The 16,525-nt window shown below is 41.7% G+C and overlaps 1 protein-coding gene across 14 annotated transcripts in view; it reads right to left on the bottom strand.

The window, feature by feature from the left end:
* Positions 1–16,525, bottom strand: part of BICD1 (BICD cargo adaptor 1) — a 203,949-nt gene that overhangs the window by 33,456 nt on the left and 153,968 nt on the right. For 5 of the 14 annotated variants that reach the window (XM_075344177.1, XM_075344179.1, XM_075344180.1 and 2 more), the window contains exon 8: positions 4,790–5,159. The exons of 7 other annotated variants lie outside the window; for them this stretch is intronic. In XM_075344177.1, the coding sequence (XP_075200292.1) occupies positions 4,790–5,159 (370 nt within the window). Of the gene's footprint in view, positions 1–2,705; positions 5,160–16,525 lie in introns of those variants that run through there. 2 more of the 14 variants (XM_075344178.1, XM_075344176.1) reach the window with 2 other exon arrangements.

Below are 16,525 nucleotides of genomic sequence, written 5' to 3'. Positions count from 1 at the left end.
TTTCGTCTAAAAATTTGGGAGAGCGGGGTGGTGGAGCGGGGTCACAGCAGATAGTGGTTGTGGTGGAGTAGGGCAGTGCTGTAGGCGCTCTGAGGTAAGCACCATCCAGAAAATGTTGGCAGTGCAGGCTTCAAAGAAATGGCGCATGTGCAGATTGAGATCACGGCGCAATGACAGCCAAGATCTTATCTGTGCATGCACCACCTCTAGCCCATTGATCTTCCAGCAGTGGACTTAAGGAAAATGGCGCATGGAGGTGGCACGGGCGCAGATGAGATCTCGGCTCAATGACAGCCAAGATCTGATCTGTACACGCGCCGCCTTCAGCCCATTGATCTCCAAGAAGTGGACTTAAGAAAAATGGCACATGGAGGTGGCGCGTATGCAGATGAGATCTTACCTCCTCATTGAGCCGAGTGCTCAATATGGGCAAGCGCCGAATCCAGGTGCCACTTCTTTGAAGCCCAAAACGCAACATTTTTTGGAAGGCTTCTGCCTCATTGCGCCCACAACAAGCATAGCCAGAACACCCCCTGCACTGCCCCCAGCAATTACCCTACTCAACACTGCTCCTGGGAGCCAACTCCACCACTGCTGCTGCCCCCCCCCCCGGTACGATACAATCGGTTGTAGGCTAGTGGGGGGGGTGGAACGGGGTCACAGGAGACAGGGGTGATGGTGGGGTAAGGCGGTGCTGCGGGAGCTGTGAATCGGGCACTATCCAGCATCCAAAAAATATCGGCGGTGCGGGCTTCAAAGAAATAGTGCCTGGAGTTGGCGCATACGCATATTGAGTTCTCAGCTCAATGACAGCCAAGATCTCATCTGCACACGCACTGTCTCTGGCCCATTAATTTCCCAACAGTGGACTTAAGGAAAATGGTACCTGGGATGGTGGGTGTGCACATGAAATCTCGGCTCTTCATTGAGCCGAGAGCTCAATCTGCGCACGTGCCAAATCCAGGTGCCACTTCTTTGAAGCCCAGACTGCCGACATTTTCTGGATGGCTCCTGCAGTGAGCATAGCCGGGACACCCACTGCACTGCCTGCAGCATAACCCTAATCAACCACTTCCACTGCTCCTGTGAGCCTGCTCCACGACTGCTGCACCCCCCGGTAAGATACAACCAGATTATCATACGGAACCCATTTTCACCCCCAATTTTTTATTCTTTTTTTTTTCTTCCATTTTTGTTTTTCTAAATTTAGGGTGCATCTTTTAAAACGAAAATTACAGTATATGACTCTTGCTCATATATCTGGGAAGCAAAAGTCTTATTTCACTTTGGAAATAGAAAAGAATTTATGGACGGATTCACTTTGTTTGCGCTTATCACTCGATCAAGAGCCCTGAGGTAATTTCTCGCTCGGTAAAATAGGCAACCCGCGCGCTGAGGTGCGGTTTGCACTACCTATGCCACACACTGTAAATATAATCGTATACGTCATCAACTATACGTGAAATCAACCACAGAAGAACGGTATTAGTTGATTATATCTAATTATGAATACGCTGCGGCTCACAAGCCTGCTGAAGTCCGATCGCCATACAGAACGCATATTTGCCTGTGTGATTCTGCTACCGTCATATAGAGTGGCTGCACATTGTGAATAGTGAATACAGACACCGCCAATCAAAGAAATTATATTATGGAAGATGATTTTGTAAAGTCTGTTTTATCTAAACAATCAATCAGTTTGGGATGTCTTCATAAGCAATATACATATACAGTGTGTCCACCCACATCCTGTCCATCGCCATTAACTTGAGAACGGGGGCAGCTATAGGCGTAGAAGTGGTGTCTAGGTATAGTAAAGTAGCCATGCGCTATGCAATGAAACCACCTATAGCGCCACCTGGTGGAAAACAACGGCGCTAGCATTTTTATCTCGAAAACGGAATGAGATAGAGAAAAAAAGTGAATTACAAAGTTGTAGGGCATCATCAATTCAATACGAAATGCTATGATATGAAACCCATGACCCCACCAAAACATTGAATGCTGGTCACGCATATGGCGCTCATTTAACTTTGATGCTCAAAGTGGCCACCGTCAGCTGCAATGCACATCTGGGCTCTGCACAGCATACTGTATCTTGCTGCACGTTGTGCAATATGGTAGGTGACACGTTTGCACAAGCATCTGTGATACGTCGTCGTAGATCCTGCAATGTTGGTGGAGGGGTCGCATACACCTGCTGTTTGATGTGACCTCACAGAAAGAAGTCCAATGGTGTCAGGTCAGGTGAGCGTGGAGGCCACTCCAGGCAGCCACCATACCCAATGAGTTGTAGGAAGGTCTCCATGAAGTATCGCTTCACGTCCGCAACCTTGTGAGTTTTACACATTCTAATCATAGCATTTCTGTATGCAAGGTGTCGATTCGTATTGAATTGATGATGCCCTACAACTTTGTAATTCACCTTTTTTCTCTATTTCGTTCCGTTTTCGTAATAAAATGCTAACTCCGTTGTTTTCCACCAGGTGGCACTATAGGTGGTTTCATTGCGTAGCGCATGGCTACTTTACTATACCTAGACACCACTTCTATGTCTATAGCTGCGACCGTTCTCAAGTTAGTGGCGGTGGAGAGGATATGGGTGGACACACTATACACATAATATGCCCAATCAAAATCAATTATATGACATTAATAATATATTATAGTAATATTATACATATTAATAACATTATATGTTGTGATTATACTATCAAGATCAAATACAGATATTAAAAGTCAATAAAAGAGAACTTTGATAGGGACGTGGCACCTTTCAGATTACTTTTGACGAGTCATATTGCCCCTTTACTACTACCCATTTTCCATACACTAGCACAGCAATTAACCTTTCTAGACCACTTGGATTTTACATTAAGAAGAACTAGAAACTGACCTTAGTGGGCAGGTGGAACAAGAGCGTTAATAATGCTGAAATTCTGCCATTATTAGGTGTGATGACGTATACGCTTAAGGCGGCGTTTTCCTTTAATGACTTTGACAAATATTTTGAGTGTTCCTTGTGTTGGCTACAGACTTTAGAAAGCTATTCCTCCCAATTCTCACAATATATGTACACTTGGCAGAACGGTCATGTATTCTGAATGGAGTTGAGCAAAATGATTTGCCAGGCCCTGTGCAACCTAGGTCTGTAGTTCATGGTTCCCAGGCAAGAGACCTATGAACCTCCTCCTAGCTGCCGGTATCACCTCTTCTGATCAGTCAACCTGGTGCGATGCCATGCCTCAACAATTATGTTACGCAAGGGTGACTAATCAAAAGAGGAGCAGGGTATATCGGCAGGCAGTAGAGGGTTTGCCGGGCTCTGGTCTGGTGGCCACATCTGCAGTCTCTGGCCTAGTATCACATGCTCCTGTTCTGATTAGTTAACCTAAATTAATGTCACACCTCAACAATGACCTAGTCAACTGATCAGAAGTGAAGCCAAAGATGCCTGAAAATAGAATCCGTTGATCACAGTCTACTGACATGGCCACCAGACCAGTGCCCTACAAATCTTTTTACTCAATTCTATTGATTGTGCTCTGCGATGATAAAAAGGCAATATTTTTGATAGTTATAGCCTCTCACCAGTCAGCATTCTTTTTCCTGCCGAGTTTGTAAACTTCTTAAAACATAAACACTGAATTATACTATTAAAGCCACCAATTCCTGGATTTGTATAGAGATGTGTGGCCAGTACTGGGTTTACGTTTTGTATGGGGCTTTGGTCTGGTGGCCACATCTGGTATCACATGCTCCTCTTGTGATTAGTCAACCTGGATTAATGTCTCACCTCAACAATGACCTAGTCAACTGATCAGAAGAGGAGTCAAAGATGCCGGAAGGTAGGATCAGTTGACCATAGTCTACTGACGTGGCCACCAGACCAGTGCCCTAGAAATTTTTTGGGTCAACTCTAATTTTGAATACAAAGAGGATAAGAAGTCCCTGGAAGAAGCATCTACTAGTGGAATAACTCCTCTAAAAGCAAAAGGATTGACCATGTTGAACTTCAACTGCTCAGTTCACATCTTCTACTGGTGAGAATCAGGAGGACACCATACTAAATAAGATGTTTGGTCAGTCCAGCCAAAATTAAGCCAACAGAGACCACATATGTATGGGCAGCTTTACTTTTTGAGATCTTTTCATTATCAGAACCTTCTTCTAGTCTAAAACACAACTTCCGTCACTAACGTCTTCGTAAAATTTTAACATATCTAAGTAGTCACAGTGTTCTAATATGTACCGGTTAGTAAGACACCTCATATAAGGCCACTTAAAAAGCAAACAAAATGAAAATTAACAGAAAATGTGCTTAACAACCCATATTTCAATGACCAGCTCCGAATATAGTGATCCACAACCATCTAGAAGTTTGTACCTTTTTGTGCTCTCAATGTTGTCATAACTACTATCCTTAGCCAATATTAAATAAATAGAAAAATAAATAAAATTAGGAATTAAGTTAAGTTCAATTGCACAGAACATCCACAAATATACAATTTGCAATCTACCCTGGAATCATTAAAAAATTTTGAAATTTTTTTTGTCTCACCCGTCTCTTTGAAGATGAGAATTAACAGAAGTAATAAAATAAATCACTGATTTGAGTCAGGACTAAATAATCTTTCAGGGAGGTCAATGTGTTCTGTGTAACTGGGTGGTATTATAGACCTTGGGGTGAAGACCCTCGCTTGGTGAAGCCTTGATTCAGTGAATGGATAGTTAGTTTGTCGTGGAGGCAGGTATCGGGGGGAACACGCAGCAAGTAGAATGTGGTTACCTTTTTGCCTGGAACATAGAGCTGTGGAAGTTAAAGAGTGAGGGTCTCTGTTGCTGGGTGGTGATGATGAAGATGAAGCTGTAAAACTGAAGAGGTTTTTCTGTAGTCGGGAGCTAGAAGATTCCGGACTGTGTGTAAAACTTTGGCTGGAAGCCTGCAGCGGAGAGAAGCATTGTGTATTAAGTTGCCCTGTGCTCCTCGAAGCTGACAGCTGGTGGAAGAGTAGTGCAGAAGGCTTTTCGGGGCTGGAGTTGGCCGATGAGGAAGTTCCCGCTGGGACCCTGAGTGGTGGCCTGTCGTGCGTTGCTTGGAATGGGAACTTGGTGCAATACGTGTGAAGCGGGTTTCTTGCAACTGGAGCTGGGAACTGCTGCAAAGACAGCAAACGTGTTACGTTGGTGGACGGTTGACGTTCTGCTCAGAGCTTAGCTGCAGCTACCTGACGCCTGAACTTGGGGTTTGATGGCAATCAATGGCGCTTTTCTTTGTCCCTTCATCTTGTGGCTCCTGTGCTTGTTAAGTGTAGATGTAAACTGTGCCTTAAAATCTTCAAAATCTCATGGCTCACACCAGGTACCAACAGATTCCTCGGTGTTTCCATACAAAAAACCCATAATTGGATATTCTCTGGTCAACCAAGATTCCCTACACTAAAATAACGAGACTCCTGAAATCTATGTCTGACCTCCATGATATACGAGTGACCATTATAATGTCTAAAGGGGTGTAAAAATAAACTTTTCTTAAAAATGACCAGCACACAAAATAAAAAGTTGGCTTTGGGTGCTTGTGGACATTAGAGTAAAGTCTGCTATGATTAAACTTTTTGTGAGATTTCTATATCCAAAAATTTAGACCAATTTTGGGCTTGGTGGTCCCAAAAAAGTAGAAAATCAATCATACACTCTTTAATCAAATTTTAAAACATATGGACACTACTACGTGTTTTTCATACTTTTCTCTAATGTCTAAACTTTTTGGCAGAATTGCTAAAAACAAATACAAACAGATAAGTGAAAGTTAGGCGCTTAATATAACAGGAAAACATATTTTGGGGAATGAGGGTGGGGACAAGCACTTAATCACATTATAACTCATATTGGTGGAAATAAAAATGTTCAAGGTTAATGGGTCACGGAACTAGAAACTATTCTAATGCCTAAATGTTCAGCCTACCTCGGCTTTCGAAACCATCTTGACCTAAAACAAATTTGCATGTAACCGTACAGTTATAAAGGATTGAATTAAGAAATGCATCGCGATTACTTCTAGATCTATCAGAATATTTCAAAGATCACTTGCTTAAGGGAACCTGTCTTCAAATTTGGTCCCTATAACCTGCGTCCACCACCAGTGAGCCCTTATATAGAGAATTCTAGAATACTGTATATAAGAGCCCAGGCTGCTCTGTATAACGTAATAAAAACCCTTATAATACTCACCTTGGGGGCGGTCCAGTCCGATGGGTGTCGCTGGTCTCCGGTCCAGCATCTCCTTTCTATAGTCGAGTGCCTCCTCTCTACGCGATCTCCGTCCAGAGACTCCTCTCTACGGTCCGTCGTTTCCTCTTTGCGGGAAACTCTGTCCTCCCCCTTTTGAAACCCGTGTGCCTGATGTGTCCTACGTCTTCCACACAGGTTGGCATTGTCCTCCTGCACAGGCGCACTTTGATCTGCCCTGCTGTGGACAGATCAAAATATTGTAGTGCACATGCGCAGGCGGTTTTTCACCTTTCCTTGCGCCTGCGCATTATAGTACTTTGTTCTGCGCTCAGCAGGGCAGATCAAAGTGCACCTGCGCAGGACCGCAATGTCGGAGCGTGTGGATGACATAGGACGCATCATCCACACTGGACTGGATAGAAGGAGGACGGCGATCGCTGCAGACAGGAGGAACCGGACCAGAGAGCAGCGATACCCATCGGCCCCATAGGTGAGTATATAAAAGTGCTTTTTACATTTTACAGAGCAGCCTGGGCTCTTATATATGGTATTGTAGAATGCTGTATATAAGGACTGACTGGTGGTGGCCACAGCTTATAGGGGCCAAATCTGGTGACAGGTAACCTTTAATCCATTGAAAATGAAAATGCCTCGAAAAATTGATCAAAATTGGGCCTCTTTCCGGAGTTGCTTTACATCACCACAATCCTAACCCCTCGTGATGAGAGATCCTGGTTCTACCATTTCATTTTTAGAACTTGTAGGTCATCCTAGGTTCTCGCCATCCACTAAAATATGGTTGACACCATCCTGCCATGGAATCCCACTCCTATATCTGATACATGTACACTTTTTGAATACAAAATACGACCTATGGCTCAGATATACCATCACTTCAAAGCATATTTATCTGACAATCCAAGGCAATGTTCACACCACAATATCCAAAAGTATAAACCAAACGTACCCGTATTAATGGGCACAAGGTATGCCAAAAGTGCATACGTGGAATATACTTCAGCATACCTTCAATTTACTGTTCTTGGCTATGCTTTTCAACACAAATCATCCTGCAAAGAAAAACTAAATTTTGCAGTTTAACTATTTTTTTTTTACCATGGGAAGCAATGAGAAAAACAGGGAAAGTTCATGTTTAAGAGCTTGTACTTTTCTCTAGTCTTTGGCTTACTCAAGAAGGTTTTATTTCTAGAAAGGAGTTCTCGGAGGGGATCGGAACCCGTCCAACTGTCTTGTTGGTCATAATGGACAATTTATTCTAGGTCGGCCCTGATAAGGTTATCCGGATGGGTAAAGAGAATATAGTCCCTTAATTGGCCAGTGAGTGGTACGGAGGCTCCCAAGAGAGTCTCCAAGAGCCAAGTATTTTCTTTATTTCTCTCTGACTCTTTGGCTGTAACCTCTTATCTAAGCAAATTGCTTCCCTACATATAGTGACTCAGTGATCCCAATTATCACTTTCAGGAATTGTCTTTCATGAAAATGGGCTATTAAAAAACTGTCCTGAAGTAATGGGCAGCGTATGTTGCATTAAGAAATTACTGTTTTTTATTCATATTTTTGCTTCAATTTCTTACATATATGCTGCTGAGTCTATACATTTTTCCTGAATCAGTCTCCATCCCTCTGTGGCAGCTCACACTATAGCTCCTTCTTACATCACTGCAGAAGACTTCTTCTTAACTTATGTGTGGGAGCAGGCACTATTTAAAATCACCTTCCTTCCCCCTCTGGCAGCTAACAATATAGTTCCTTCTTATTTCCTCTGCAGAAGAAGTCTTCTTTGTTAATCTGTGCTGCTGGTAGCAGGCAATACACAGAATCAGTCTCCTTCGCCCTTTGGTACCTGACAACATAGATCCTTCTTATTTTACCTGCATAAGATGATTTGTTAGCTTAACAGTTTCTGTTGGGGGGCACTAGACTAAACATAATCAGTCTCATTCCCCCTCTGGTAGTTGACAATATAGTTCATTCTTATTTTACCTCCATAACATGTCTTCTTAGCTGATCAGTGCTGTTGGGGGCCACTAGACTAAACATAATAAGTCTCCTACCCCCTCTGGTAGCTGACAACATAGTTCCTTCTTATTTTACCTGCATAAAGTGTCTTCTTAGCTTATCAGTGCTATTGGGTAGCACTAGACTAAACATAATCAGTCTCCTTCCCCCTCTGTTAGCTGACAACATAGTTTTTTTATTTTACCTGCATAAGATGTCTGCTTAGCTGATTAGTGCTGTTGGGGGCCACTAGACTCCCCCTCTGGTAGCTTACAACATAGTTTTTTTTTTATTTTACCTGCATAAGATGTCTTCTTAGCCGATCAATACTGTTGGGGGCCACTAGACTAGACATAATAAGTCTCCTTCCCCCTCTGGTAGCTGACAACATAGTTCCTTCTTATTTTACCTGCATAAAGTGTCTTCTTAGCTTATCAGTGCTATTGGGTGGCACTAGACTAAACATAATCAGTCTCCTTCCCCCTCTGATAGCTGACAACATAGGTTTTTTTTTTATTTTACCTGCATAGGATGTCTTCTTAGCTATCAGTGCTGTTGGGGGGCACTAGACTAGACATAAAAAGTCTCCTTCCCCCTCTGGTGGCTGACAACATAGTTCCTTCTTATTTTACCTGCATAAGATATCTTCTTAGCTGATCAGTGCTGTTGAGGGCCACTAGACTAGACATTATAAGTCTCCTTCCCCCTCTGGTAGCTGACAACATAGTTCCTTCTTATTTTACCTGTATAAGATGTCTTCTTAGCTTATCAGTACTGTTGGGGGGAACTAGAATAATCATAATCAGTCTCCTTCCCTCCCTCTATTTTAATATGACTCAACACCAGGGCTGATGAACAACATGTTGATGTTCTGTGCAATGATCTTTCATAAGTAATTGAGAATGAGTAATGTAAGCCACACTGGAGATGGCTATTATGGTCCACGATAAGTATTGAATGGGACGTGATAGGATCTAATTGCTGTCTCCTTTATTTCCCATAGGACTAAATACATTTTCAAGAAGGTTGATTGGGCCTAATAGTGTTAGTACTCAATGTTGTGCACCAACACCCAACTAACTTGGCAGAACAATGTGGTATGCACACGCTCTTGTTCCAGGTGAGCTATTTATGTGACTAATCCTCTCTGACTAACATACCCTGGGGTTAACGGCAGTGAAAAAGCCTCAGAATATGTTAAAAGCCTACTGGGCTTCAAAAACACATGATAACCAACTTGCTTAGTTACTTCTTATTCCACATGAGCATTCTTGAAAAGTCTAAATCATAAAGATTTTAATTAAAACGCTAAAAAGTAATCTGTCCGCAAGTTTTTGCTATGCACTCCGAGGCTGTGAGTTGCTATTTCAAAAAATCAGCAGGAGGATTATCACTACAGGACTAGGTGTCTCATGCATCCTAGTCTAACCACTGCCCCACCACTCATTAGCAGCTTTTCCTTAAAGGGAACCTGTCTCCAGATTTGACGGCTAAAAGCTGTGGCCACCACCAGTGGGCTCTTATATACAGCATTCCAGAATACTGTATATAAGAGCCCAGGCCGCGCTGTATAGTGTAAAATCACTGTTCTAATACCTAGGGGGGCAGTTCGGTCCGATGGGTGTCGCTGCTCTCCGGTCCGGCACCTCCTCTCTCTGGGGTCTCCTCTCTGCTGCGATCTTCGTCCTCCTCCTATCCAGCCCAGGCTGCTGAGGGCAAATCAAAGTACTGTAATGCGCAGGCGCGAGGAAAGGTTAAAGACTGCCCGCGCATGCGCACTACAATGCTTTGATCTGTCCTTCAATGCTGGCTAGTGTGCATGACGTAGGACGCGTCATGCACACAGGCCTCAGAAGAAGGAGGATGGTGATCACCGCAGAGAGGATGCGCTAGACCATAGAGGGGAGGCGCCGGACCGGGGAGCATTGACACCTATCAGACCAAACCACACCCTTAGGTGAGTATTATAAATGTGTTTTTTACGTTATACAGTGCGGCTTGGGCTCTTATACACAGTGTTCTCGAATGCTGTATATAAGAGCCCACTGGTGGTGGCAGCAGCTTATAGTTGCCAAATCTGGTGACAGATTTCCTTTAACTATTACAAAAGCATTTGTGGAAAGCTATAGGACTATCACAATTTTGGGCTCATCACAAAGATATTATATTTTTTCCCAATTTTTTTGGTAAAAGACATGTTTGCCCTCCCTCCTTCCCCTCTCCCCACCCCATATATTCCATGTCCTCATCTCCATGTGTCACATGAATTACTGGGATTTGACCATCACCAAAATCATGGAGTGGTGAAGCCTGAAATGAACCTATTCCAGTTGGAGTTAGCGTTGAACCATAGACGTTGTTTCTCTATCAATTTTCTCATTTTTAAGTCATTTGAATTACATTGAGTGGACCACTACCAAAATCATGGACTTGGGTAGCCTTGCATGAAATTGTCAAAGTTGGAGTTGTGGTTGATACATAGATGATGTTTTTCTATCTCTGTCCAAAAAATTACATTGAGTAGACAACCCCAAAATCATAGTCGGAAACCCTTGTATGAAACTTTCCATGTTGGAGTTTCGTTTGATACATAGACGCTGTGTTTTTATCTATTTACTTCCTGTCCTTATGTGTCATATAAATTACATTGAGTAGACCAACCTCAAAATCATATAATCGGAAAGCCTTGCATGAAACTTGCCAAGTTGGAGTTGTGGTTGATATATAGATGATGTTTTTCTATCTATTTATCTCCTGTCCTTATGTGTCATATAAATTACATTGAGTAGACCAACCCTAAATTCATATAATCGGAAAGTCTTGCATAAAACTTGCAAAGTTGGAGTTGTGGTTGATACATAGGCGATGTTTTTCTATCTCTGTACTTCCTGTCCTTATGTGTGATATAAATTACATTGAATACACCAACCCCAAAATCATAAAGTCGGCAAGTCTTGCATAAAACTTGCCAAGTTGGAGTTTTGTTTGATACATAGACGATTTTTCTCTAATGTATGTCCCATCTATTTGTGTCATATGAATTACATTGCGTAGACCAGCTCCAAAATCATGGAGTCGGGAAGACTTACATGAAATTTGTCATGTTGGAGTTGGGTTTGATATATAGACAATGTTTCTCCATCTATATATTTCCCATCTTTATGTGTCATATGAATTACATTTTGTATATCACCTCCAAAATCATATAGTTGGGAAGACTTACATGAAAGTTGCCAAGATGGAGTTGGGTTTGATGCATAGACAATGTTTCTAAACCTATTTATTCTCCATCTTCATGTATTTGTTTCACAAGAATGAAATGATCCACCATCAAATAGATGGAGTAATAAATTCTGGCACAAACTTTTTTCAAAGTTTTTGAGTTTGTAAGTCAACACTTTAAATCCATGAGTTTTCTATCTTCTTGTGTTTAGATTACGTCAAGTAATCCAACACACAATACAAAATAAAATAGTCATGAGACGTCATAAGCTTTTCAAAGTTGAGTTGGGTTTGATGTATCAATGAGTTTTCCATGTATTTTATGTCCACAAGTCATTGTGTCCCATGAATTACGTTCAGAAGACCACCACCAACAACTTTGAGTGGAAAAGCCTGGAATGAACCCTGTAAACCTAAAGTTGGGTTTGATATATTGACGATGTTTATCAATCCATATATTTCCCATCACCTTGTGTTTGTGCTGTATATGTTATATTATTTAGTCCACCACGAAACTTGGTGGACTAAAGTTTGAGAGAAACTGTCAGAGTAGGTGTGAGCTAGCCAACTTGCCAATGTTTCTCAATGCATGCATCTTCTATTTCCATGTGTCTGTGTTAAGATACAATTCTGAGTTGGAGTGAAATATAATTGAAATCACTAGAGGTAGCACAGGCAGGTTGTGTATTCGATAGCCATGGTTTGATACACAGTAACAGGGTTATGGTTTGGAGGACCATCAGGTAGCATGATTAGTAGATATAGTAGATAGCCAGAGGTTGGTACACAGGAACAGTAGCATGGTTTGGAGGATAGCAGAGAGGTAGTCAGTCGATAGCCAGAGGTTGGTACACAGGAACAGTAGCATGGTTTGGAGGATAGCAGAGAGGTAGTGAGTAGATAGCCAGAGGTTGGTACACAGGAACAGTAGTATGGATTGGAAGAACAGCAGGTAGTGTGGATAGATAGCCAGAGGTCAGTACACAGGAACAGTAGTATGGATTGGAGGAACAGCAGGTAGGGTGGATAGATAGCCAGAGGTCGGTACACAGGAACAGTAGTATGGTTTGGAGGAACAGCAGGTAGGGTGGATAGATAGCCAGAGGTCGGTACACTGGAACAGTAGTATGGTTTGGAGGAGTAGCAGATATGTAGTCAGTAGATAGCCAAGGGTCAGTACACAAGAACAGTAGTATGGTTTGGAGGAGCATCAGGTAGTGTGGTTGAGCTAGACTGAAGGCTGGGAGCAGCAGGTAGTGTGGTCAGTAGATAGCCAGAGGTCGGTACACAGAAACAGTAGCATGGTTTGGAGGAGCAGCAGGTAAATAGTCAGTAGACAGCCAAAGGTCAGTACACAGGCACATTAGTATGGTTTGGAGGAACATCAGGTAGAGTGATCAGTAGATAGCAAGAGGTCGGTACAGAGGCACAGTAGTATGGTTTGGAGGCGCAGCAGGTAGAGTGGTCAGTAGATAGCAACAGGTCGGTACAGAGGCACAGTAGTATGCTTTGAAGGCGCAAGCAGGTAGCGTGGTTGAGCTAGACTAGAGGTTGGAAGCTCAATAATCTTGCAAGGAAGGAAGAGCAAGGCCAGGCCTTAATTGGATGTCAAATCAAGGTGTCACAGGGTGGAGGCAAGCAGGAACAGCACAGGTACTGGTATCTAAGTTAGCACAAGTTGCTTAGATAGCTGAATGGCTCACAGGGAAAAGCTGCCGACTGGTCCTGATAGTTTGAGTGATATATATTCATTTAAAGGGTATGCATCATCAGAAAACTACCTATAGTTTACATCAGGTTTTTATGTTAAATGTGTTGGGTTTTTTTCAAGAATTGTTTGCTTGAAATATCACTATCTGTATAAAAATATATATATTGCAACTTTCACTCATTGCCACTAGGGGTATTTTAGACTCTTACTGTGTGTATTTGTTTTTTTTTTCTTTCAGGAACTCCACCTGTATACTTAACTCATTCCCTATGTTTTATATTGAAGCATCTAATGAGCTTGTGCAAAGGTTAATGTGAAGTTTGGGGGAGCAGGGTCACCTGTGACAGATCCTATGGTAAATAGTGATTACTGTGTTATCAGCTGTATATAGATGTGTTAACTATCATTGTAATACTGTCTGTGATGATAGTAAGACTGTTGTAAAGCCTTCTATAAGGAAAAGGAATTATGAATCTAAAATAACTCCAGTGTGAAAATTAAAAGATTTTCTTATTTGTATTATTATTATTATTATGTATTATTATTATTATTATTATAGCGCCATTTATTCCATGGCGCTTTACAAGTGAAAGAGGGTATACATACAACAATCATTAACAATACAAAACAGACTACTTATTACAGTATTATTATTATTTTTTTTTAATATGAATCATAATATAAAAACATTTAAAGCAAAAAAAAAAAAAAAAGGGTTATTTGAGGTTGATAACATTCATTTAAGTAGTCCAACACAAAATACATAGGGTGGGGTCTTTTGAAATTAACTTTTAAAAATTGGAGCTATGGTTGATATATTGACGATCTATTTCATGTGAAATTCATGATGGGTTTGATACATCTCAATGTATTTATGCCCCGTGAACAATGTTGAGTAGTCCACACCACAGACATGAAGTCGGAAAGTCTTTCATGGACTTTTTGAAGTTGATACTGGACTTGTTAGATATATGATGTCTATGTGTTTGAGTCAAAAATTATTTTGGATAGTCCACCACCAAAAGTGGTAAGTACAATATGTTATATGGATGTCTGTTATGAATAGAAAGGGGATTTTCTAGTCTCTGAGCCCACTTTACTAGCCAAGGCATATCCGATTCTGGTAAATATGGCCTGCCCATAAAAAAAAATCACCTGATCGGCATCCTTTAACGGTAAGACAGGCCCTTTCAACATACGTTTTCGTAGACCACAGAATATTTGTACATCTAGATATTAAGAAATATGGACACATCTCCTATGGGCTTCATTTTTGGGATTTTATGTCTTGATGTTACAAGTTTTTTTAGGAAATTTTTGAAAAATAAAGGATGAGTTTTTAAGAAGTCACCGATTAATTCCTATTCCTCTTGTGCTCCTGCTGTCACCCAGTTTCGGCTGAAACAGAGGTCTTCTCCTGCTGGTGAACTGACCCCTTTCCTGTCAGATCTCCCACGCGCAGCTCTCTAGACCTCAACTTGCTTAGTTAAAATTTGTTGTGCTATTCTCTCATATTAGAATATTGTAGAATCTTATAGTTTATCCCTAGTGAGCTTTTTATTATTTGTGATGAGTGGGCACTACCATGCTCAGGTGCTTAGTGTGAAAAATGAGGATATTTCAGCTCACCTGCCGACTCCACTGCTGTGATCTCCTGGGTGCACGGATCCGCTGGAAGGTCCAGGCCAGCCAAGGTAATGAGGAAAAGGAACGAAGGAGGGATCCAGCACAAATCCTCGTGGTTAAAAGTAAAAAAACATCCTTTATTTCATAAGTTTAAAAATTCTCCAGAGACCGGGAGTAGGAAAATATTTACAATAGACGCATAGGTGAAACTTTACGCGTTTCGGACTTAGGGGGTAAAAACAACGAAGTCCTTAATCATAAGTGCCTCCTTCGTTCCTTTTCCTCAGGTGCTTAGTACTCATTAACAGCAGTTGGATGCTCGGATGGGCTTCACTTGAGCATAATGGAAGTCAATGGGGGACTCAAGAATTTTTCCTGAAAAATGCTCGAATCCCCCATTGACTTCCATTATACTCGGTACTCGAGTCGCGCCCGTCTGAGCATCAACTGCTCGTAATGAGTACTGAGCATCTGAGCATGGCAGTGCCCGCTCATCACTAGTTACGAGTACCGAGCACACCCGAGCATGGTAGTGCTCACGCATCACTAGTTACGAGTACTGAGCACCTGAGCATGGTAGTGCTCGCTCATCACTAGTTATGAGAACCAAGCCCTCGAGCATGGTTGTGCTCACTCATCACTGGTTACGAGTACAGAGAACCCGAGCATGGTAGTGCCCGCTCATCACTAGTTACGAGTACTGCGCACCCGAGCATGGTAGTGCCCGCTCATCACTAGTTACAAGCACCCAAGCATGGTAGTGCCCACTCTTCACTAGTTACAAGTACCGAGCACCCGAGCATGGTAGTGCCCGCTAGTGTAATGACAAAAAAACCCTTTTTTTATGAAACCATGTGCAATCGAGGAACTTTTATGTGTAATTTATAAATAAGTAAATAAGTATTGCTTTTTAAAAAAAGTTCCCCCTTTCATTCAAATGAAATAAGGCAAAAATTATTTTTTCCCCCCAAAAAAGGACATGCAATTTTGCATTATTGAAACGATAATAGTAATAACTAAGCAACTTTTATTATTCGGTATAAAACAGTTAATTATAAGTACAATATGTACAAAAGAAGTGTTTAAAAATTATTTTTTCCTATGAATTTTAGATTCAAAAATTCATTTTTTTTTCGATTTCGCATGTAGTTCCTCCATCAGTTTTACAGCACGTTCAGCATTTTGGTTAGATCTGGGAATGTCAATTAATGACTCCTCGACCAACCAGTGCGCCTTCAAACACTTAATTGCCTTCTTGCACTTTGTCTTGGTGACTGAGGTTAACAGTTCATTAAAGGACGCTTCGTTGTAGTGTTGCGACTGGAACCAGGCATTTGCCCATTCATAGCAGATGAAGTTACATGCTATACCGAGGACGCGGCGCCACTCTGGTATCAGAAAAAATGCTATAACAGCATATACAGCTCGCGAGTTCCATCTTGCCATGTGTAGGTTTGGGAGTTTCTTCCAACTGATTCGAGGCCAACGTGATGTTGTTTTGTAATGACGATATGCTTGACATAGTTCATATAAGAACTTGGTATCATCTCGCCATCCAGGATTCTCGCCTGTGTTGACATCATCTGTTGCAACTTGGTGGTAATCAATCTGAAGTGAGGCATAGTTTTCTGTTAATTTGTCAATGAAGAAATGGTGATTGGTGAAGAAATTGAGTTCTGGTTTCTTCGTTGACTCTGGAATAAGGAAATTCATGAC

Source organism: Anomaloglossus baeobatrachus, chromosome 4 (assembly GCF_048569485.1).
Source record: "Anomaloglossus baeobatrachus isolate aAnoBae1 chromosome 4, aAnoBae1.hap1, whole genome shotgun sequence".
NCBI lineage: Eukaryota > Metazoa > Chordata > Amphibia > Anura > Aromobatidae > Anomaloglossus > Anomaloglossus baeobatrachus.
The sequence above is the reverse complement of the archived record's forward strand: the minus strand, read 5'-3'. Positions and strand labels throughout refer to the sequence as shown.